The 25,955-nt window shown below is 43.8% G+C and overlaps 1 protein-coding gene across 1 annotated transcript; it reads left to right on the top strand.

Annotated features, from left to right (window-relative positions):
• On the top strand, window positions 1–24,105 carry FAM78A (family with sequence similarity 78 member A). The gene is made up of 3 exons (XM_018565332.1): window positions 1–117; window positions 14,802–15,292; window positions 23,382–24,105. Exons 2-3 carry the CDS (start codon window positions 14,871–14,873, stop codon window positions 23,908–23,910), a joined length of 951 nt encoding a protein of 316 aa, XP_018420834.1. The 5' UTR covers window positions 1–117; window positions 14,802–14,870; the 3' UTR covers window positions 23,911–24,105.
• The last annotated feature ends 1,850 nt before the right edge of the window (window positions 24,106–25,955 follow it).

The raw sequence follows: 25,955 nt of genomic DNA, 5'->3' as shown, positions 1-25,955 counted from the left end.
GCTAACCCCCCCGCTCTTCAAATATTCTGCTCTCAACAGGAATTCAGACGAGGACGGACGGATCGCACGGCGGGCAACGATCAGACTCTGCGCTTCTGCATGCCGGCGAACACACAGGTACTTAATATTCCATATTTTATTTATGGCCATTGGGCCACTAGTAACATTCCCTCCTTAGTTTCCGCTTGCCCTCTATATGCCTTTCATTGCATTCCAATTAACTGCAAATGGGGTGAAAATCTGCAGCCCCCGAAATCCAGGAGCTTGGCGATGGCTCGTCTGCGATATGCCCGACTGTAAGGTTTTTGTTTTTTTTAACCCCCCAGTCACCCCTGCTGCCTTGTCTATGCTTTGCACAGCATTGCAGATGCATTTTAATTATTGTGGGAGACACATAACAGTGTGTGTTTTTCCCGTCTCTGCGAGTAGAGCTGCTGCATTATGCTACGGCGCTTCTGCCACAGTGAAATGCTGATTCTGAATGTACTCGGGATTGTCACATCAGCTGAACCGGCTCAATAGCTTCAGCTTAGCCTGGTGCACCAATTGCACTGACACCTAGAAAGGGATACCCTATAGACACAGATTCACGCTCTTCTAAGAGAATTAAGGGGAAACTATGATGCTGCTCTGAGTTATAATAGTAACGCAGACTCAGAAGTTATTAGTAATGTAACATTTGCATTTGTATTCGCTTTCTGTTCCATATTTCGATTATTATATTTCATATACTTATGTGTAAATGCTCCCTCTAGTGGTCATCTTTATGTAAGGCGCTTAAAGGACAACCATTATTATTATTATTATAATACAGGATTTATATAGCACCAACAGTTTGCGCAGCACTTTACAATATAAGGAAGACATTAAAATCACAATACAATTCAAGGCACGATGGTTAGGAGGGACCTGCCCCAGAGGGCTTACAATCTAAAAGGGAGGGGCAAGTGATGCATGAGGAGGTAGCTGTGTGTGGATGAATTGTCTGAGAATGTGATGGTTGAGTGGTTAGGTTGAGGTGGGATAGGCTAAAGGCAGTCAGAGTGGGAGATAGTCGGACAGGTTGGGGTAGAGAGTTCCAGGGGATGGGAGAGACTCTAGTGAAGTTCCGAAGGTGAGCATCGGAAGAGTTGATGAGGGAGCTGGAAAGCAGAAGGTATTTTTCAGAGCAGAGGGGACGGATAGGGTGATACTTTGAGTCCAGGTTTGAGATATAGCCGGGGGCAGAGTTATGGATGGCTTTGTAAGTCATTGTCAAAATTTTCAATTTTATCCTTTGAGCTATTGGAAGCCAGTGCAGGGATTGGCAGAGGGTGGTTGCAGACACTGAGCGGTTGGTTAGGTGAATGAGTCTTGCAGCTGCATTCATGATAGACTGAAGGGGGGATAGCCTGTGTAGCGGTCAGAAGTTGCAATAGTCAAGACGAGATATAACAAGGGAGTAGATGAGTAATGCGGTTTCATTGGTGAGGAAGGGGCGTATTTTGGAGATGTCGCGAAGGTGAAGGCGTAGGACAACTACACATTTAGTGAAGCTGCTCTTTAAAATTCTCCCCCACTTCAGTGAAAGTTGTCTACCTAAACACTAACCTTCAGCCCTGCTCCTGAGAGTGTGTGGCTCTCCCTGGCACCACATAGCCTTCGAGAGTCCAGCCGGTGCCGTTCACCTATTGCATGTGCACACCACTCACCCCATTGATTCCTATTCCTGAGGCCGTACCCCTCTAAATAACTGGGGCCACCGCCAATAAATGGGGCGAGCCGTGTGCATATGCAGTATTAAACAGACATGGCCAGAACATTTTTTGTGCAAAAGCTGAACAGGGCCACAAAGTGGAGATCTCTGGAACAAGGCTGAAGCAAAGTATAGCACTATGTGGCTTCCCCTGAGCAGGGCGGGGGAGTAAATGACAAAAGAACTCTTGATGGAAATACTCGTTACAGTTCAGTGAGCTAGAATGTAACGAAGCCATTGGATCAGCATGACAGCTAATGAAGGGGTATTCAGCAATAGCAGCCTTTTAACTTCCTCGGTACCTGGTGTCCTTTAAAGGGAGACTTTACTGAGAAATATGAGGGGGACTTAAAGGCGGATTTACTTTTAGGGTAACTGACCCAGAACAAGCATGCAAATTAGAAAGTCAAGGTGAATGCAGGTCAGAACTCCTGACCTGCATGCTTGTTTTAGGTTCTCAGTGACTCAGCAAACCATGCATCTGTGCTAAAACTAGAAGGTTCTCCTCTTTTATTTTAAAGTGTATGTACACCCTAACAATTTGCTCTCTTTTGAAAGTGTTTTCTTATATCTATTCAATAACCTGTTGATCATTGCTGTCCTGTGCGCACCGCATTGTTATCTCAAGACCTTGTCTCAGCCCCAGCAGTTTAGCTCTATTAAATGGTATCTCTGATCAAGAACTAAAAATGCGCCCGCCTCCTGAAATATTAGGGGTCTAAACAGAACCCAGACATTTATCTTTTAAAATAGAAAAAGAAATTGAGGTCCTCTATCTTTTTTTCTGCAACCTCTGTTCTAAATGAATGGAAAGTACAGAGGCTTCCCATTCATTCAGAAGATATTTACTATCATCCAGTGTCTGAATAGGGAGGAGCCTCTGTACTGAGTGCTACAACCCCATTGAGAAACTCAACAACCCCATTGTAAAGCACTTCCTGTTCATTCATAACTGGGGACAGATAGTACTATGTGTCCCCTGTTATTTACAAACACTGGAGTGATCAGCTGATCGCTCCAGCGTTCGCTTTGCACAGAGGATCGGTACTAGGGTTGCACAGATACCAAGTACAGTACTCGGTACGAGTACAAGTACCGATACTTTTGAGCTCCAAGACTAGACTAGAGAAAAATTCAAAAATTAGGAGGCAGCTGTCATTTGTAAGGGGCACACGGAGCTCCTGGCATTTGTACATCCCTGTTTTAATGTATGATTTTGTTTTTATAAATATAAATAAAGGGATGCACAGATACCAGTTTTGCGAGTACGAGTACTGGTACTTGCCGAGTACTTACAAGTACGAGTACTGATACATTTTTGTTTATTGTCATCTGACAGTTTTTCTAAAACAATACAGACTAATGATTTCAGGACAGTGGTGGAGCGCCAACCGCTGCAACCCTGGTAGTTCTCATGAAAATGCCAAGTATCTGCACTGGTACTCGAAAAGTATCTGTGCATCCCTAATCGGTACATATCACTGATATGTACCGATCCTCCGCCGCTTGGCCACGCACAGATCACACCCTGCAGCTTTTCCTCTGGATCCCCATTGTTCTCCCCGTCTGTATGCAGCAGTTATCCAAGAAGAAGTGAAGCACTCCAGCGGAAGGGGGAGCGGAGGAGGGAGCCGCTGGCTGTCAGATCCTTGCCAAGCGGCTCTCTCCCTCCTCCGCCCCCCCTCCTCCGCCGGCTGAAGTGCTTTACTTCTCCTTGAATCCCCACTGCATACAGATGGGGGGAGAGCAGCGGGGATCCAGAGGAGAAGCTGCAGGCTGTGCTCTATGCGTGGCCGAGCGGCGGAGGACCAGTACATATCACTCAGTGATATGTGGTGATCCTCTGTGCAGACCTGTGCCGCCCCACTTCTCCCTGATGGCTGCAACCCCCCCAGCACCTGAGGCGAGAGCCTCAATTGCCTTGCCCTCGCTACGGCCCTGTATTGAACAGCATGACGGCATATTGAGTCTTAAGAAATCGAGATTGCACCACATCAAGCAGCAGGGAAAGAGACGCAATGCAAACTGGAAATTCAGGAAGTTGGCAGACAGAAGGCAGCACTCACTTCATAAAAGGGATTTTTTCATGTAAGCTTTGATTGCATTATGAAAAACAACTCTACTATGTATTCCTATTACAATGTTATAACAGGATAGTGTATGCTGGGACTTTACAACTCCTTTAACCACACACCACCTTCCCCCAATATTATGGAGAAGAGGGGAAATGGAGCTAGTCGTCCCAACGCACTTCCTGTCCTAGGGTAACACAGCTGGTCCTCTATATACACCCTACAGTCAAGGAGTGAGAGTTGTCACCTTAGGACAAGAAGTGTGTTACTGGCAGAATCACTGGGGGATAATAAAGTACATAGAGTCTGAAAAACTAATGCAGCCTCCACATCTAAGGATTAGGAAGTTCCAATATATTGCAGATTAATGGGACATCCTAAAACATTTAATGTGAAAATGGCTTTAAAGGAGAACTATGGGGTCAGTGTTTTCCCCCATAGTTCTCCTTAGGGTAACGGGAGGACACAAACTAGCGTCCTCCCGTTACCCAAAGCTCAGTTTTCCGCGAGCTACAGCTGAAACGCCGCAGCCGGAGCGGATCTTGACGTAGATGACGGGATCCGCCCAGCTGCGTGAGTGACAGCTGGCTCTGCCTATCTAGAGGCAGAGCCAGCTGTACCCGCCCCCTCCCCCGTCCGTTCCGCCAGTCAGCGCTGGCAGATCGGAGCGGGGAGACTGGAATTCTCGTGTACCGAGCTCCCTCTGATCCCCTGTGACAGAGGCACTATGCTGGTCCCGGGCTCACACCGGAGCCCGGGACCAGCTTGACAGCGGGAGGGGGGGAGGGGGAGAGCCGCGGAGGGGCGCACGTCTCGGGGCTTCATACAAGCGATCCGCCGGCTCTATAGACGGCGGATCGCTTGTATATTAACAGGCATCGCTGCCTGTTTTCAAATAGCGGGGATTTCCCGCTCGCGCGCACCGCGTGGCGTGCCCGAGCGGGCGGATGTAACAGGACGTGTATACACGCCCAGTTACATCCAAGAAGCTCCCGGCAGGCCGTGTATACACAGCGGCTGGCCGGGAGGTAGTTAATATAACCTAATGTTTACAAACCTTAATCTTGAAACTTTGCACAACCTAAGTTTTCGACCTCCCAAACCTATCCTGGACGTTTCATGGATTTTGGTTTCCCACAAGGCAAATGAGGGACATTAAAGGAGAACTATGGGGTAAGTGTTTTCCCCCATAGTTCTCTTAAGGGTCACGGAAGGACATATACTAACCTCCTCCCGTCACCCAAAGCTCAGTATATCGTGAGCTACAGCTCGCGGTATACTGAGACCGCTGCACCCATGACGGTTTCCCGACATTACGGTCGAGATCCCTCCAGCTGCGTGAGTGACAGCTGACTCTGCCTATCCAGAGGCAGAGCCAGCTGTACCCGCCCCCTCCCCCGTCTGTTCCTCCAGTCAGCGCTGGAGGATCGGAGAGGGGAGAATCCATGCAGGGAGCTGTGACTGACAGTCACCGCCCTCTGCAGGGAGATGATCAAGAAGTGAGCGAGCGACGGTATGTGTTCGCTCACTTCCCGATCTATTGCTCCGACGTGTGACAGTTTCATTGTCACACGTCGGTTTTCACTCACCTCATAGTTCTCCTTTAAGCTTGTTTTTGGGGAGCTTAATCTGACTTAACGTACAAAAAATAACATAGATCTTAACCAATTTCCCACAAACGTCACACAATACAAGACTCTATCCTGAAAAACTCAGTACTTTTAGTAAAACATAGCAAAGGTTATTCACTATATTTTTAAATATGACATTGGGGACATGACTTTGTATCCCGTTTGCTATGTTTTACTAAAAGTCCTGAGTTTTTCAGGATAGTGTTTTCCAGTGTGTGAAGTTTGGGGGGAAATTGGTTAACAACTAAGTTCTTTTTTTGTACGTTAAGCTTGTTTTTTGGGGGGGATTAATGTGGCTTAATGTCACTCATTTGCCTTGTGGGAAACCAAAATCCCTGAAACTTCCAGGATAGGTTTGGGAAGTTGAAAGCTTAGGCTGTGCAAAGTTTCAAGATTAAGGTTTAGGCACTTTTTTTTACACATTAAGTTATATTAAGGCATTTTCACATGAAATGTTTTAGGATGTCCCATTAATCTGCAATATACTGGAACTTCTTAATCCTTAGATGTGGAGGCTGCATTAGTTTGCTTTTTTCAGGTTCTATGTACTTTGGAAAGTTGAAAGCTTAGGTTGTGCAAAGTTGTAAGATTGAGGTTTAGGCAGTTTTGTACACATTAAGCTACATTAAACCATTTCCACATGAAATGTTTTAGGATGTCCCATTATTCTGCAATATACTGGAACTTCCTAATACTTAGATGTGGAGGCTGCAGGAGGTGTCTTTTTTTTCAGGCTCTATGTACTTTGGAAAGTTTAAAGCTTAGGTAGTGCAAAGTTTCAAGATTAAGTTTAGGTACTTTTGTACACATTAAGCTTCATTAAGCCATTTTCACATGAAATGTTTTAGGATGTCCCAGATGTATTCCTGGGTTTGGGTACACTTGAATCCAATTCCTCTATAATCCCTGCAGGCAGAATCTAGCGGGCACCCCACTGTGTCACTAGCAGTGCACTTCCTGAGTGACTTGCAGTATACATCCTGTGTTGTGTCCGTCCTCTGCTTCCTGTGGTTAGTCAGTTCATACTTCCAAGGCAGGGTTCATCCTAACTGATGGCTGTAAAAAACATCTCAGTATTGGTATTTTTTTTTAATCAGGTCTTCTGTATGTGATCGAGAGCAAATAAACTGCTTTGCGTGTGGTTTAGAATAACTCACGTACATTACAAGCAGGAAATGTCATACATCCAGGAAAACAACTAATGAGTTGGATCTGTGTGTTAGAGCAAATGCTAGATGAAGAACTGATTAGGTCGTCTGTTTCCTTTGTATTTAGCTCAAGATTTCATTATATTTTTTTTCTATTTTGACTGTACTGTGCCTTTAATGAGATATACTCACTTGTACTCCGGGAGCTGCTCGATACGGCCGTGCACGCAGCACGGAGCTGTACGTGCCGGCCGATTCCAGTGTTATGAGCCCTTAAATGACTTCATTTGTATTAAAGCTAGGCCCTGGCAGTATCATCCACATTTTGATGTCATTTGTGAGACAATCTAGTGAAGGTCAGTCAACAATATAATCAGATTTCGTGTGATTTATAGAAGGTTAATCACAGAGGTCATATTTTTAATTACCACACTGCACCGATATCTATGGGACCGCTGACCTGGCACAGCTGAGAGATGAAGCTATTTTTCTTAATCGCTTTATCTCTTTTAATATGAATTCAGGCTAATGTCACTTTAATATGTAAAATGGGATGTTATCTGTAATCTAGTGCTCCGGTCTAAGTGGAAAGCAGGATGTTGGTTTACAAAGAGGAGTTGACGCTTTGGGAAATACACCGGCTCCCATTGCTGTGCTCTGCTTTTATAATACTTATCGCCTGGATGTTATAATGCTCCAATTTGGAAATGCGTAAACATAGTGATATAACGGTGTTTTTTTTTTTTACGTTCCCACCCATACATACACGCATGCAAACATGCGTCAGGGGCGCATGCCTGCGAAAACGACGATTGCGCCCATTACGCCGCACATGTTACATATCGCCACGAACGTTGCAGTGAGAGCAATCATTCTAGGGCCATTAATCACTGATAACACTAAACTGATGAGCGGAAAAAGCTTTTAAAGCGTCGCCTATGGTCAATTTTGAGTATGGTCGTTTTTTGCGATTTCGCGGGTGCACGCAATTTTTAAGCATGACATGTTGGTGTCTATTTACCCGACGTGACCCCCTCTTTTATATTTTACCAAAATAATTGGGTAATAATAATTGTTTCCTAACATAATCTAAAAAAAAAAAGTGTTTTTTTCCCCTCAATTTTCAAGAATTTTCCCAAAATATAGTAAAAAATAAAAACCCCAGTGGTTATAAAATACCACCAAAAGAAAGCTCTATCTGTACCCCAAAAAATTGTATAAAATTCATTTTAGTATAACGTTGCATGACGGAATAAACGTCAGTCAAAGTACCGCAGCGCTGAATACTGAAAAAAAGGGGGTCTAAACACCTGGTCAGCAAGTGGTTAAACTTTAATTTGCCTTTACTCACATGTAAATAAAAAAGTCACCATTTGATCTGCTATGAATAAGCCAGAGTAATTACAATGTAGCAACAATAACATTACTTCATTGTAACACTTTCAAACTAGATTCATACAACTTTAATTGAAGAGTTACTAACACTTTTCTAACTAAATACAATAAAAAGTGTGAATATTGGGTAAAAACTCAGGGGTCTTCCAAATAGACCCCTGAGTTAATCCTAATCAGCCTTAATGAACTCCTTCCTCCTCTTCTCTTAGCTAATATAATGCTGCTCATTTTTTCATGTATATTTCTTTCACTTTTTTTTATTTTTATTTAACTTTTTCAGTGACATTTTTTTTTAAATAAAAGAGCAAAATTGGAAACAAACACCTTTATTTCATTTGTAATGCCATGGTGTATAATACAAACCTAATATGACTGTCATTATAAAAGTGACGAATGATAGAATAAAATGTGCATTTCTATCTTCGGTAGCTCTAGTTGTTTTAAAACTAACACTGGTTAAACCATAAAAAAAAATTAAAAATTCCTTTTGTTATATTTTTTATCTATAGATTACTGTATTTTTCCGTGTATAAGACGATACACTTTTTCTTAAAAATATTTATCTAAAAATGGAGGGGCGTCTTATATACGGGGGGCCGAGAGGAGAACCACGGTTGCGAAACTGCCAATACCTCTGCAAACTAGCCTTACGAGTGAAACTTCCGATTGCAGAGACAAGCTAACAGGTTTCCTCCAATCATGAGCCTTATGTACCCGACGTCAGCTGATGCTGCGGAGAGCCTGTAGCCAGTGCCCAGATGCAACAGAGGGCGGTAATGTCGGAGCATTCTGAGGCCAAAAAATTTCAAAAAACAAAAAAAATACCGGTACCAGTAAGCGGCTGTCTTACTCTGCTAAATTTCAACTGGATGTAATCAGTTATGCAAAAGAGCATGGAAAATATTGATTTCTGAATTTTGGGTAAGAAAAGTGGGGGGCGTCCTATACATGGGGGCGTCTTATAGACGAAAAATACGGTACGTGGGAGATAAAATTATTTTTTCAAAACAATACTGCCAGGAAAAAGTATTCCTTTGTTATCTTAAAGTGTATGTGAAGGCAAAATAAAAATTTGCATCTCTGCAATATATGCATAGTTCCCCATATTTTAACACTTTAAAAGCCCTGCAAGAACAGAAACATACCCTTTGGTTTGCCAGAAACACACTTAGCTCTTAAAGAGGAACACCGGGCAAATAGAAAACGTACCTTGGCAGTGAGGTTACCCCCACACTGGAGCCAAGGGGTGCTGACAGGGCCACCCACAGTTGGAATTTCCATCGATTCAGGGAAATCAGCCAAAATGTGAGCAGCATATGGCTAGCTCTAGATTATTATTATTATACAGGATTTATATATCTTTAAAGAGGGTAGACGCCAGATTTACACACGAGGGTTTTTTGTTCCTGAGCTGCTTGTGCCGGCCGGATTTTTTCCCCTGTGTAAGTTACTACTTGTAATAAAGCTATATGTTTTTACTCGCTACACTATGAGGGCTCTCTCCTTTTTTCATTTTTGCAATATTGCGGGACTACGGCAAGGAGTTTTGCTGACACTGTGCCTGAGACGATCCAGCTTCACTTTTGGGATACAGCCAGCGCTACAAGGGAGAAAAATCAAACACTCACCTTGCAGGGACTGAGAGTGGAAACAACTGGGTCCAAGTTTGAAAGCACGATTGCAGGCTCATTGTCACTAACTAAAAGCCTTTGATCCAGCTCCATTTGGTGAGTACCCACCCAAGAGGGGCTGTCAGACCACCGCTAAGAAAAATTTATCATCAACAATATATATCATTAACAATTTCTCTTGCACACGTTTTTTACGTTTTTACGTTTATTTCTCACTGAACACTTTATATTTAACGTTTTTTAATATTTTTTTTTTTGCGTGGATCGTTCATATATTATTATATAATTTGATGTCTTTACACAGTGGTTGAAATTTTTTTATTGTCCCAATCACTATCTGTTTTTCCACAGCACGATGGAATTATTAATGTAATTGTTTTTTTCATGATCCTATGTAAGATATATCACTTGGTTTAGGGCTAGACCGCCTAAACCCTAAATTTCACTATATCACTTGGTTGCACTAAGTGTCATATTATTAATACCTTTAGCGCTTTGATATATATTTTTCTCGATTGTTGAAAGGATTCTTCCATTCTCTTTTAGAGCTGCTTTAGGTTTTAATTTACAATACATATTTCCACTTTAGTCTCTTTTCCAGAAGCGCTGATTATCTATTTTTCAGGATTTATATATCGCCAACAGTTTGTGCAGCGCTTTACAATATAAGGAAGACATTATAATCACAATACAAATCAAGACAAGATGGTAAGGAGATTAGGTAGCCCCTTGCAGCTGACCGTAGATCCCAAAAAGGGAGCAGGGCACTGAGCCGGAGAGGCAAATGCAGTTATCCCGCTCTGAAGTTTAATTTCTTTAATGAAAACCAGAGGCCTTTTATAAAAACTTGTAATCCTTTCTTTATATTAACTTGCCAACATCCTCTTCACACCAACTGATGTGTCAGGTTGCATCAACAGCTGCCCTGCACTGGCCACTGAACAGATCAAATGGGTGAAGACCTGGAGCCAGTGACTCTTTTCTCGTTTTCTTTCAGGGTCAGTTCACAGCTCTGATGATCTCACATTTTAGACATTGAAACAAAAAAGTAGTATAAGGTAGACCACTTAAAGGAGAACTATGAGGTGAGCGATTTCCACTCAACCTCATAGTTCGAGCCGACGTGTGACAATTAAACTGTTACACTTTGGCTCAATAGATCGGGAAGTGAGCGAATACATACCATCGCTCTCTCACTTCTCGATCATGTCCCTGCAGAGAGCGGTGATTGTCAGTCACGGCTCCCTGCAGGGATTCCCCTCCCCGGTCCAATCCTCCAGCGCTGACTGGTGTAACGGACGGGGGAGGGGTACAGCTGGCTCTGCCTCTAGATAGGCAGAGCCAGCTGTCAATCATGCTGGTGACTGGTGACGTTATTTTCTATTGTATTTCTTCACGGCGCCATCCGTGGCCACTACAAGCACCCACGCGTTCACACGGGTCTGTCTTTGACTCCAGTAAGGAGTGCAGCAAGAACTTTTGATTTCTGATACTGAGCTTTAGGTCACGGGAGGATGCTAGTTTATGTCCTCCCATGACCCCTAGGAGAACTATGTGGAAAAGCACTGACCCTATAGTTCTCCTTTAAAAATGATTTTTTAGTATTATTATTAGAGCTACTCTTTAATGAATTCTCTGGAATGTAGTAAACTAGATTATTGTATTTATTGAAAAAATTCTCTTTCTGCATTTGAAATTCTGTGTGATCCTCTACAGCATAGAAGAACTGTCACGCGATGATGTTTCCGCTTTCATCTTTCATGTTAACACCTGTCACCACAATTTCACATTTCTTCATTCTGTATTATCTGAAAAGTGCTCTATATATCTCCCCATGCTATCGGATCCTGTAAGGCTTTTAACTATTTTTAACTCCCCCTCTTCTGTTACTGGAAACCTCTCAGCAATGCCAGTGGCACCCTATGCAAATGAGAGCGAGGATGCCGATTCAGCAGCCAGCTCTGCCGTTCATAATGGAAAGCGTAAAGTTTGAAATAGCATCGGAGAGAGACGGGCCCTTTGTGTGTGATTAGTGGTTTCAAAACCAGGCACGTTGCAACTCTATTTATTCTCCTAAGCATATGCAAAGGGTTTTTGCAATCTACATTATAGGGCAACAAGTGTGGAATCCTCCCAAATTACTGAGTTCAGGTGTTTCCACTGAAGAATCTTGTGCTACAGCATACAAAGGCATTGTAGACAATTGTGCTCTTCCAACATTGGGGTAAGAGTTTGGTGAAGACTCTTTTCTGTTACAGCATGACGGTGTCCTGGTGCAAAAAAGCCAGATCTATAAAGACATTGGCTTGATGAGTTTGTATTGGAGGAACTACAGAGCCCTTACCTGGACCCTACTAAACACCTTTGGGATGAACTGGAATGGTGGCTACTGTCAGGACCAGCTGTGGCTGCACGCTGTCAGAGCCAATAGCGATGAGTTGTTTCATCTTTAGCAGACCGCCGTTCCCATAAGGCAAGCACGCCTACTGGTACTTGGATGCCCCCAGGGCTTAAACTATTTGCCCTGATCAGGTGATGCCACAGGCTGGCCCCCAGGAACAAGGAGAAGTACTGACTGATGTCAAGGTACAAGACAAACAGAGAGCAAGGCACCAGACAGGAACAGGAAACACATACAAGACAGGAACTAATACAAGATAAATACAGGAAACAAGACAGTTATAGGATTAAAGAGCCAAGGTAAGATTAGGTTACAAGCTCAAGGCAGGACTGAATATAAGGATCAGGATACAGGCCTGTGTAGACAGAACAAGACAAGACAAGACTGGAGCTATCACAAGCCAAGAGCTCATAAATGCTCTTGTAGCATAATGGGCACAATTTTCATACAGACTCTAAATCTTAGTGAAAGCCTTTTCAGAAATCGACAATTTCTTGCTAATATGTCCCCTACAATGTTCTTTGACAAACTAACCGCCCGTCAGGAAGACACACTCCCTAAGTTTGAGGCTACATGGACTCCCTGGATAGAGCATTTGTTCCCTTCCGTTTCTCCAGCAGGCTTCTCTTTCTGTTTGAAAGTGTCCATGTAGGGTTCCTAGGGAAAACCAGTGTGATGGATCTTTTCCTGACCTGTCCCTTGTGGGTGGCTGGGACCACAATGGTGGCTGTCAAATGGAGAGCAGTAGGAGTTCAGCAAACATCCATTCACTGATTTCTCTTGTGAAAAATGAACCCAAAAGCGCTCAGCTTTGAGCACTTGCGGGTTCAGAACGGTCACTCTCTGACCTCTCTGACCAGGGTAGAAGCTGATGGAGCACAGTTCTGTGCTTGATCAGCCTCAACAGAGTGCAGAGGTGACATCAGGGGTCTGATAGAATCCTGATGTCTCCTTAAAAAGAACCTGTCACCTGCACTATGCTCTTTGGGGCATCATCAGCCCCTTTGTGTTAGCAATAAAGTTAATTTTTTTTAGAAGCACCACATAAAAAATGACTTTTTACCAGAAACATAATTCTGTCTAATTTGAAACATATTACAATGTACTTAAAACAGAAGTAAACTAAAGAAGCACAGTTTTCCAAATATATTTACATTTTAGCAACTGTCATATACAGTGTTTTGCCTATGGATGGTAATAGTTGGCAACCACAATAAAGTAAAAAGGTCAATACTACTAACAAAACATCATTTAGCACAGCACAATGCACCAAAAAGATTAAGGCTGAATGACATCAAGCAATATATTAAGCAAGGTCAGTTAGCTGTGTTTATCAACATTCTCCAGTTTGCTCTTCGGTGTAATTTACTGCAGTTGAAGGTCATAATGGCATTTTTCTCTCTTTTGTGGATAACGACATTGAGACATGGTTAACATGTTTCCCATTATGTCCCCACTGGCTGGCATGTGAATCTTCCAGTGTCACATGCTTGTGAATGGCATGCCACCTACTCCCTGGCAGAATGCAGGAGGGGGTGGGGTGGTGCCATATAGTGGAGGGAGGGGGGTACAGGGGAGGAAGGAGAGTTGCACAACAAAAGAGGGTGCTGGAGGTGAATGAGAGGAGCAGGATGGGAGTTGTTGATGGTGGAGGAAAAGGAGTAGTACAGGGGGGCACTGAAAGGGAAGGAAAAGTGTTATGCTGGATGCTGTAGAACAGGAGAGGAGCAGTACAAGAAGGAGAGGGTACCAGAGGGGGAGAAGAGGCATAATACAGGGAAACACAGGAGGGGGATGTGAGGATCCATATAGGGAGAGTCACAATACTGGGGGACTTTGGAGAGGAGGAGAGGCACACTACAGGGGAGACACTGGATGAGGGGGAGTCACAATACTGGGGGACATTGGAAGAGAGGAGAGGCATACTACAGAGTAGACACTGGTAAATGGGAATTTAGAATACTGGGAGATATTGGAGGGGAGGTGCACTAATGGGGAGACTCTGGATGAGAGGGTGTTACTGGGGGACATTGGAGGGGATGAGAGGCACACTACAGGTTGGGGACTCTGAATGAGACAATACTAGGGGGCATTGGGAATAAGAGGTGCAATACTGGAGGACACTGGAGGGGGAGGTGAGGATCATTGCCAAAAAGGATGCTTAAAGGGGAGGAAAGGCACAATACAAGCTGACACTGAATTGGGGGAGAGGTGCAATACTGGGGGAAATTGTAGGGGAGGATAAATGGGGGGTGCTGGAGGGGAATGAGAGCCACAATGCAGGGAGGATAATATAAAGGGAAGGAGAGCCACAGTATATGGGGATTCAGGAGGCCAAAGTAGATGGAAGGGAGAGGATGCTGGAGGAGGAAAGGCGCTATACTTTGGGGACATTTAATGGGAAGGAGACATAGTACAGGGAGCCGATGGGTGGGGTGAAGAGGCCCAATAGTACAGCAGTCACACTGACAGCTTATTCCTGAATCCTCCTGATACAGAGCTGAGCTACCTGTCACAGTAACAGCAGAGCCCACTCCAGTGTAATCAGCAGGGCTGGGCTGTCAGTTTGACAGCACAATTCTGCACAGTGGCGGAAAACACTCCCAGCCTAGCTGTGCACTCCCCACTACAGCGCCTGAGAAGAATGTCTCTCCTGCCTCTGTATCAGCCCTACCTTGATGGATGCTGATTGGATGCTATGGATGTCACAATTTGCATAGTGTTGGTTATATTATATGATGACAACTGCCAGTCTTTACTGCCAAACTAAAAATATTGCTTATTCCAGGTACCCAGGGGACCAAGCCTGGAACCGGCACGTAGCTGGCATCTCTGAGATGCTCCTCATTCCATCTCTATGGATATAGCAAAGGAAATCTACCACGTCAGCTATAACCGTCAGGACGAGGTCTCATCCTGCTGTGACTTGGATGGAAAGAAGAACATCTTGGTCTCCATGAGTCGTCTTCCTCAGGACTGCCTGAGCCTAATAGAGATTGCCCTGGTGCTAAATACCATGGGGTGCATCCACAGTCTAAGCTGCAAGCCCAAGGTCTTTCGAGAGTCCATTTCTGTCCTGGACATCAAAGCCACCATTGATTCCACGCCCACCAGGATTGACGAGTCATCTAGTGTCGTGTTGAGATACAGGACGCCCCATTTCCGAGCCACTGCTGAAGTCTTAGTGCCTCCGATCTCTGGCAAGGAGACGTGGAGGGTGGGCTGGATTCAGGCCTGCAACCATATGGAGTTCTACAACTACTATGGAGACTTGGGCATGTAAGTGTAAACAAAAGCAAATCTGGGGGGTCACCCAATAAAAACCATGTTTTATTTTTATCCTTGCTTCACTATTTGTGGGCCACTGACCTAAAACAAACAGTCACATGTTAGGTGTCCCAAAACCGCTATAAAAGCTTGTTCAAAATCATTGACACACCAAGTAGTGAAGTAAAGGTTTAGGATGACAGCCCTGAAGAATGGAAATGTAAAAACAAGTGGCAGCTTCAATATTCCTACCCTACCACTTTCATGTTAAGTCCATAAATAATTACATAGAGTAACTGACAACATCCCAGATTCCCTGTTTGCCTTCTTTTTATAGATTTCCACAGTTGAGTCTTAAAGCTGCCAGGCAGTTACATTAAAGGAGAACTAAGCTTGCGGTATACTGAGCTTAGGGTAACGGGAGGATGCTAGTTTGTGTCCTCCCGTTACCCCAAGGAGAACTATGGGGAAAAGCCCTGACCCCATAGTTCTCCTTTAAGACTTAGTTACTGAAGTGGTTAGAGGAAGAACTGTTCTTGTTGCCCTAATCTGTTCTCCCTTAAAGTGAACCTGTCAGCGTTCACAATATTTGCACCCTGCCAAGAAATAGAATTAAGAGGAATATGCAGGGTGTCACTACTGACCTCCTAAAAAGTGCTAGTTGTCATTATGATCCTGAGATTACTTTTTCTTAGGTTTGAATCAGCATCAGTCCTGCCCCAAAAGTTTAAACCGGATTGCTGGTCGTGTAGAAAAAAAACTCCAGTTCTTAGTAGGAACATGGTAAATCATAATGCCCTTGAAGAGCCAATGACCCAATACAAGCATGAAGCCAATGAACATAGTTACTCTAGGTCAGCTCTGGAGTCTGCACCTTAAAAAACAGGTCAGCAATGGCAACTTTACAGTCTTAAGCTGCCCATACACCTGGCGATTATCAGACTAAACTTTTTGTCCGATGAGCGAACCGCCATACGATTTTCATACGGCGGCCCCATCCTGCCACAATTATTGCAAGGTTCAATCAGCAGTAACTTAAAAAAAGCACCTGGACGAATTGCGGTAATCGACCGCACGTATTTTCATTTGCGCATGAGCAGTGTAAATCGTACGAATTTTGACGTTCGAAAACGCCACCAACCTTGCGAAAATCGTACGATCGACCAAAGTTTTCAAACCTGCGGGATAACAATCACCACGATCAGTAGTGCTTTGTAGCTTGCACTCAGATTTGACTGGCGCAGATCATATTGATTATTAACCTGCTGGTTAGTCAAAAGTTGATCGATTGTACACTGCCCATCAACCTTACGAATATCGGACGAAAACGCGATCACATACGAAAATCGCCCGATATTCGTAAGGTGTATGGGCAGCTTACTCCTGATAAATTCCCTGACTAGGCACTCTGGGCTCAGATCCAGATTGCAGTTGCAGTGCCACTCCAGAAGTTGCGCAGCAGGTTGCCTCCTCCTGGGTGACATTGACGTCTGAAGGAAGATATCATTTCCATGGCTGTGGATGGCCAAGTTCCAGCATTGAAACCCAATAAAATGATTAGAAACAATCAATCTCTGAAATGGAGCTTGAAACAAGCGGGATATGAATAAGCAGTGGAATTAAATCCTCAAGGCTCTTGTCATGCCAGTGATTGCAGCCTCAGGGATCGTGTTTTCATTATCTTTTTCATCGACTTTTCCTGCGTGTTCTGGGAATTACATTTTTTTTTTCTGACCTTCTTACACATTCTACAAAATGCTCGGCTTCGACCTTCAAGCGGTCAGGTTTATCAGGGACGCCTTCATTTGCACTTGTTACAAGCAATTAAAATAAATGCTGTAAATCATAGCTGTATTTAAGGGTCGCTTCAGGAGGAAAAGTGTATAAATCAAAACTACATCTCCTAATGAGAACTTCCTATGAGAATATGCTGAAGAGCATCATCTCTCAAAATTTGGGCTGCTCTGTATTCCTCAGGATCTCACCACCTCAGGATGTTAATCTCATGTTAACTATCACCACGGGTGAAAGATAGGGATAAGGTGTGTATACACTGAGTGGCCAGATTATTATGACCACCCCATCAGTACTTCGTTGGGCCACGAGATGACTCCACGAGATGACTTCGTTGGGCAGCCTCGTGACTCCACGAGATGTTGAAAGGTGATGCGAGGAATCTGACACGGCACTGTTGCCCTTCTGTTGTCTTTTACCAGTCTTGCCACTCTCCGTTCTGCCCTAACATTGACTAGTCGCTGACGGCCACAATTCACACGTTCAGACCCAGATTTTCGGCTGACAGTCCGGTCTTTAAACACCTTAACAACAGCTGCTCTTGAACATTTAACGAATTCTGTTGTTTTGCTGATACTCGCTCAATGGCTCCAAGCGCCAACAATCATCCCACGTTCAAAGGCTATTTAATCGCGTTGTTTACCCGTATCTTCAGAAAAAAATCACTTCTACTGTCGTGGTAAACAACCTGCTTCCCTATTTATAATGGTTTGGCCCTCTAGCAACTTCAGCGCAAAATTATAGCTACGTACAGTCATCATGTTTCCAAACCGCTATCTCCAACTCTCTCAACTCGGCCTCCCCCAACTTCCTGTCCACTACAAGATCACAAAGGGCAAACATAGTTTGGGATCAAGGAGAAGCAGGGAGGAGGGGATTAGATTGCCTTGTTGTGCCTGTGTGTTTTATGGAGACGCAAACAGCTTACTGGTACACACAAGGGTGGCTCCACAGGACGCTGCAAGGGAAAGGAGCCACCCTAAAACAAGATATCAGGCCATTGCTCAGGGGACCAGCTGATTCTGCAGGAAACTTAAACTTTCAAACATCAAGGAGCAGCAGCCATTGTAAGTGATTTAATCAGCATTTGAAATAGCTTAAAAACCTCTTGACATTAATATCGCTTTAAAGTGACTAAGATTAAGAATGTTTTAGATACTTCTTTCCTGACTTGCTGTGAACTTTCTTGGGAAGAGGCATTAGAACAATAGGGAAGTCCCTGCGCTGGATACCAGGTGGAAATTCCAGTAGTATTATTCCTTTCCGGGCTGTCGCATAACACGTTCCCCTCCATTGTGTTGCAGTCATTCATTTGTGCACTTTCAGGACCGACGGACAATATGAAGAATGGTGTTCAGTGGCTGTATTTAGTTAAGCACCCACACAGATGGCCCTGAGCCACATTCTGTGGTGGATGTCTGGCAGTGTCTGTGTTGTGTCTGTGTCAGGGGTTATCTGGTGAAGTGACGCTGAGAAACTTGTGATAGAAATATCAGTTTTGGCCACCGCTACTGCTCTACTAATAGAATAAGTCAGGAAGCTTTGTCACTTCCAGGCTACTTAGGCATGTGTGTAGCCTCCCACCCTCATCTTCTAAATCCACAATACATGTTTGTGCAACTCATTCAACTCATTACCACTGCTTAAAGTGAACCCGTGATCTGATCATGCACGCTCACTTCAATTTACCTTCTTTTCTCTCCCCCTCCCCCCTATCCAGGCTATAGAACATCCTCTGTAAGCTGAGAATGGCCAAAGTCTTGGCTTCTACAGGGATATGGACTTCTTGTGTGACAGCGCCGACTGGCCCATTACTATCACTGAACACAGAGGGTACAGCTACCCTGTGCACCCCCCACCCCCAACAACTGGTTTAGGTACCTAACACATGGACTCGGAAGGTATATACATTTTTGCAGATAAATATCATGAAGATAAAGACATAATCGCGACAAATTAACACATAAAAAATGACTTCTCGAATAAATGATCATGGACAAGTAAACGTGTCCATAGAGGAATAATCAGTATGATAGTTCTACAACTAGAAACATGTCAGCAAAGATTCAATCAGTACTTTACTGACTCAACAAGGTATGTGCCTTCAGAGTCAGTTCTAGGAAGGTTTCGAAGTGTGAAGACAGTGCTGGACTCCTGTAGTTTCTCATCCAAGAATAGTAAAGTGATGTGAATATGGGTGATCTGACTTACGGGCAGGCAGCTTCAGTGATCCAAAGGATCTCCACAGTATCCATGGCTTGATAATGAATAGAGTAGATGGGATTGAAGCACCACACCAATTAAAATAGTAAAAATACAACTTTATTCCATTAGGGTTAGGGGGTCAATCGAGTAGAACATCCAATGCATTTCAGGGGTCCAAAACACACCCACTTCATCAGCACTTAATGAGAGAAATCATGTATGTGTACTACAATTCCTGTGGCTTAAAAATTGCATTGTGTTGTGATGGGAGAACTTCCAAACCAGCTGCTGACCAGTCTGAAGTCCTTCCATCACAACATAATACAACTTTCAAGCTGCCGGGATTGTAGCCCACATGCATGATTTCTCTCATTAGGCCCTGATGAAGGGGGTGTTTTGGAACCCCGAAACACATTGGTTACTCTACTTGAAGGTCTCCTGACCCCAATGGAATTAAGTTGTATATGGATTACTTTGAGGACTACGCGTACCACCGCGTAGTCCCATAGAGAAGGACGGGGGCTGCGTACTAATCACACGCACCTGTCCTTCCCGGGAGCTGCTCGATATGGCCCTGCATGCAGCACGGAGCTGTACGTGCCGCCGTGAATGAGGCCTTAGTTTTGCAAAACAGCTTCCTGATTGGCTACAGTCACTTCAATTTTTCAGTTGACATTTGTTGGGACCAGTGGTGCTGACATGGACACTCACGGATTGGATTTTCACCCATTTAACAGGAAACAGCTGACCTTCCATTCATGCATGGTCAGCTTAAGCTAAATAATAATATATATATTCTGCCATTAACCCAATGCGACTGGTTCTCTTTAAAGTAATATGAACTAACTCTGTTAGCCCTTAGCCAGCAGTTGGAAACAGACTTTCAGATTATAACTGTGATTTTCCAGGGCAGGTATGGTCACTGAAGGGTAATGCAGATGGTTCATAATATTGATACATGAGGTCCTTTTACATACAGCTCGCCCAAGCCACAAGGGCGTACCACACTGTAAAAAATAATAAAGCACAGAACATCACTAAATGGCCAGACTCAAGACAAAACATTTATTTTAGTTTTGGATAGAGCGGGGAAAGGTTAGAGAAAGGTTTTAACAGTTTTTTTTGTGCTATCTGTGCCGCTATTTTCTCTTACTTTCTGTCATTCCTTGCACAGCAGTGCTCAGATCGGAGGAAGATGGGGCAGCAGTAGGACCAATTAGGTGTTCTGCTGTGCACATATACTGACAGATATAATAAAAATATATATATATATAAACTCATCAGTCTTCTGCTGCTCCTTCACCGTCCAATCATGAGCTGGTGACCAGGCTGTATTGCACAACTGTAGTAGAGAAAACTCTTGTCACCAACCTTTGGCATGTAAAACAGCTCCCATATATGTATTACTTATGTGCATTTATCTGTTTGCCTGATATTCAGCTTTAAGATCAGATCCTGCAGCAACACACAGCAGCTGTCCGGGGTTCCAGCTTGATATTGAGTAAGGGTTTCTATTATTCTGACCTGAGTGTAGAGCACAAGAAGAGAACAAGCAAAGCACATCCTTCCTGATTATCCGCTGCAGGATGGCGTAATAACCGCTTTTGTTTACTCTATTCATTCAGCAACACATTGATGATTCCCGCTGAAGCTCTATTTATATTGGCAGCTGCAGCCCTCCCCATTCGGGGCTAATATCATAGTTGTCCTTAAATCTTTCCCCCTTCAACAGGAAGTGCAGCTTGGACACAGGAAGATCAGTTGGGGCCGGGGAGGTAAACAGAAAAGAGAATCTGTCAAATCTCATTCATTGCGATGCAAAGTATCTGACTTTGATGTAACAAAATATCGAGACACACGGCATTTGACAGTTTTGTGGCTTTCTGGTGAAGATTTGATATCTGACAAGGAGCGGAAATCATGTCAGCTGAAACATGAACATGCAAACCATCTAACACAAGCACAATGCGTTCCTTGCTAGTCTTCTAGAAAGATTGGTACCATACATACACTATATTACCAAAAGTATTTGCACGCACATGAACTTTAATGGCATCCCAGTCTTAGTGCGTAGGGTTCAATATTGACTTGGCCCGCCCTTTGCCGCTATAACAGCTTCAACTCTTCTGGGAAGGTGTCCACAAGGTTTAGGAGTGTCTCTATGGGAATGTTGGACCATAAATGAGGTTTATTAGACTCCAGGAAAGAGGACAGTTAACTGTCGCTTCTTGAAGAAGAGGTCATGGGGACTTCTTAAGTAGCGATTGTTTTGTATGGTGATGCTCCAGTTTCAGACAGACGCAGGACAAGTGCAGATGTAAACAGTTGCAAACTTTCGCAAAACATGTGCAAACATGTGCAATCGGAAAAATAGTGCAAGCTCTGGTCAAAACTGGCACACATGTTAAAAGGAACGACTAAACAGACTTGCACATATTAAAAAAAATTACCCTTTTAGATTGTAAGCCCTCAGGGGCAGGGCCGTCCTTACCATCTTGTCTTAAATTGTATTGTGATTGTAATGTTTTCCTTATTTTGTAAAGAGCTGCGCAAACTACTGGCACTATATAAATCCTGTATTCGGATGGCCAGCGGTGAGGGGGAGAGAAGCCGCCCACAGGACGAGCTGTGACGGCCGCACGGCGCCCTTCTTGCCATGGCGCCCTGTGCGGCCGCACGGCTCGCACACCCCTAAGGCCGGCCCTGATAATAATAATAATAATGTAAGAGGTTAAAACAGTCGCAATTGCTTTGATCGATTCCCCCACAGAGAATTTCAAGAAAAATGCATCAGATAGAGGTCAGCAATTAAAGCCCTTTTTTATTTTGTGACAGGTAACATCTGTATGTATAGACAATTCTTTTGTGTTAGATAAAATAGGGAAGGGTTAATGCCCCGTTAATCTATTTCTTCCTGCATTCCTACTTGCCCCGTCAGTGCCGGATTTACTCTCTCTGCTGCCCCAAGGCCAGGTTCCTCAATGCGCCTCCTTACCTGCCAATACATATCGGTAAGGAGTGCGACAAGGATAGTACTTATTGTCCTTACCTGCCAAGCCCCCCCCTCTTCCCATGGAGAATGGCAGACCTGCATACAAGTGATCTCAGTGACATTGCCGAGATCACTTGTACACAACAAGCTTTGGCTTCCCCGCTGTACATTTAGCTCTGCTTGCCCAAAGCAGGACTAAATGTAGAAAATAACTACCTGCTTGGCGTCCAGAACTGCTTGTCCTGGGCACCGGGAGCTAGGAATTCCACACCCCTGCTGCCCCTCTACTCCCTGCTGCCCCGAGGCCGGGCCTTGTTTGGCCATGTGAGAAACCGGCCCTGTGCCCGGTCTGTCCACAACTTCCCTCATTCCTACTTGCCCCGTTTGTCTACAACTTCCTGCATGCCTACTTGCCCTCTTTGTCCACAACTTCCTGCACTCCTACTAGCCCCGTCTGTCTACAACTTCCTGCATTCCTACTTGCCCTGTTTGTCCACAACTTCCCTCATTCCTAGTTGCCCTGTTTGTCCACAACTTCCTGCATTCCTACTTGCCCCGTCTGTCTACAACTTCCTGCATTCCTACTTGCCCCGTCTTTCTACAACTTCCTGCATTCCTACTTGCACAGCTCTAGTTATCATTTCCTCACAGCGAGTCTCCCATCTCCACTGACATGGTATGCGTAACTGGGAAGGTTATCCCTGGTCAGTAGAAAAGTTGGATGGATCGATCAATAGCTATGAGGTCCAACAGGGGGCTTGGTCCAGACTCTGAACAAGGTTTCATTCATTGATTCATGCAATAAAGGTAGACATAAATACCAGATCTAGGTTTTTATTATTGTCTGTGTCCCTGTTGAGCAGAGTTCATGAAGTAAGCTTTTATTTTCCCCAGGTGGGGCACACATACAGCATTATAAACCTTGTAGAGGTTCTAACCTTCCCATACCCTAACTAAACTAAAATGAAACACTTTTGGCCGATGTTCCACTATTCTGAGTAGTCTTGAAGTGGACCATGGTGATCTGAAGCTTGCATATGTTTCTGAACTGCTTCTTTTTCATTAATACCGGTACAGAAGCCTTACACTAACATATTCTTTTGTTTTTAGGTCCAGCTGGGAACTTCCAGATTTGGAGAATGGTAAAATCCCAGCCATTAGTGACTCAGATGGAGTTAACTACCCTTGGTATGGCAACACTACTGAGACCTGCACTGTTACTGGCCCCACCAAAAGGGACACCAAGTTTACTGTCAGTATGAATGATAATTTCTACCCCAGTGTGACGTGGGCAGTGCCTGTTAGCGATTCCAATGTGCCTATGTTGACAGGCATCCGGAGGGACCAAAGTTTCACCACTTGGTTGGTGGCTATCAACATGGCCAGTGGTGAACTTGTTATCCTACATACCATCAAGTGGAGGATGAAACTGGAGATCGAGGTCAAATCCACCTTACCACTAGGACAGCGCGCCAAACTGCAGGAACCCTTTGGCCAGGAGCAGCCACAAGTGCTCACCAAAAATGAACCCATTCCTCCTAGTGCCCTTGTAAAACCGAATGCCAATGATGCACAGGTACTTTTGTGGAGGCCAAAAAACAAACCGGCAGTAGTTGTGATACCCCCAAAACGTCGGTGAGCCTCAGAAAGTAGATAATGGCTGCTAATGAACATGTAATAATACCAAAAAAGGTCAAATAACTATTTTTGCTTTCTTGAATCCTTGGGTATCACTGTGTTATTTTTTACACAAGAACATTGTTACATGACTGAGTTACGAGGAGGTATAATCAGGAATGCACAACTTACGCAGGTACCTTCTTAAACCTTCAACCAGCTGACCTTCAACCAAACACACTGTTGTTACATTTGAACTGGATCCATTTCATTTCAGGTTGGATACATGATCCTAAATGTTCCAGATCTGCTCTTGAATACTCATCTGAGGCATGAGTTTAAGCCTTTGGAGATCTTGTCGAGTATTTTTTTTTCATTAGGATGTGTTATTTAAGAAGATTCAATACCTCTGACCAACTTTCTTCAAACGGTTTGAAAATTGCCAAAATGTCTCCACAACCCCTTTGCCCCTAGAAGGCACTTTTTTTGTGTGCTGCCTTGGTTGATAGAATGTAGACTAGATTGGTGATTGACTTGCTGACAAAGACTATACCATATTTTATGTGACATGGCAAAAGGGCACCAGCTTATTGTGTGTAGTTGGGCTCTTTTATGAGAAACAAATGAACATATATATTGCCTGTAGGATCCATTCCTGCACTCAAAACAGAACCTGACTGGTTGCTATGGGCATAGCCTCCACTTCTTTGCTCCTTGTTATATAAGAGTCCTAGATAGTAAAAAAAAAAAGCCAAACTCAGGGGTAGAATAGCTAGTAGCCTAGCTATGGAAGGGATATACCCGCATTGCTGGCCAGTGCTATTGTATCCCTCTATCAGTATAGCTGCTTTTCATTAAAAAAAAGAAGAGCTATGGTACACATTACTGGTCCTCTTTCAACAAAAATGAATCTGTTATAAGAAAAGAGCTTTCATATGGATAAGTCTGTTCACAACTGATAAAGAAACTTCCGATGGACGCCATGAAGTTCATTTACCTTCTGGCTACTTATACCATTCAGGGACACTGATGGAACTAAACCGCCCATGAAGATCTGGCTCCATCCAACTGCAAGGACTTGCATAGGCCATAAAATGAACCAAACTGTAGCTGAGGCTGGAGTCACCATATGGAGAATCTGGCATGTGGTACAAATAAAATCACTGTGCGTCAGATGTAGACAACAACCCGGAACTAAAGAAAAGGTTCTTTCAATAATATAAGTAGCCAGCAGATGAGAAGTCTGCAACCACTCACAAGTGTGTTATCAGCATAAAATGCTAACAAGGTTATGAACCTGCTTGTAACCAAGTTGTTTTATCAGTTGTAACTAGACTTGACATCTAAGCCTTAAAATGCAAATTAAAGGTTCTTCACCATGTGGTTTACATAACAGGTCTAAAGGACTGCGCACCAGCACATTAAAGGTAATCCTTACAGGCGTTTAAATGAGATGGACAAACATTCTGATCTCCCTCTCCTTACATATGTTACAGTGATCAGTAGCCAAGACTTCAGATTTTGCTTTCATGGCTACCATCAGGTAAAACTTGATATTGTAGCTTGGCCATGGGGATGGGATGACTCTCTGCCAGATTCTTCATATCTCAAAGACTGTTCAAAGTCTAGCAGGGAGGAGGGTTCCCGTTCTTGCAGTTATGAAAGAGAGACCACCTCATTGTGCTACTACACAAAACATAACTCCAGCAGAGGTCAAGTTTGGGACTGGATAATCCCCTTAATTGAAAATGTATTAACCAGATTTTACATTTGGAATGCAAGTATAAAAATGTGGTCACAACGCACTGTGTTGCTATAATCAGGTTCTCTGTACAAAGTAGGCAAGCTAATTCCTTATTTGGGGCAGTAGACAGTTCTGTAGATACAGTACTTTGATCAATGAGATCTGTCATGCTTTACAAAAATAAAAAAAATCTCCTTGGTTAAAAGGAGAACTATTAGGTGAGTGCTTTTCACTCACCTCATAGTTCTAGCAGACCTGTGACAATGAGACTGTCACAGGTCGGCTCAGTAGATCGGGAGGTGAGCGAACATATACCGGCGTTC

This window comes from Nanorana parkeri, unplaced genomic scaffold (assembly GCF_000935625.1).
Source record: "Nanorana parkeri isolate BGI_ZX_2015 unplaced genomic scaffold, ASM93562v1 scaffold834, whole genome shotgun sequence".
NCBI lineage: Eukaryota > Metazoa > Chordata > Amphibia > Anura > Dicroglossidae > Nanorana > Nanorana parkeri.
This window is presented reverse-complemented; position numbering and strand designations above follow the sequence as displayed.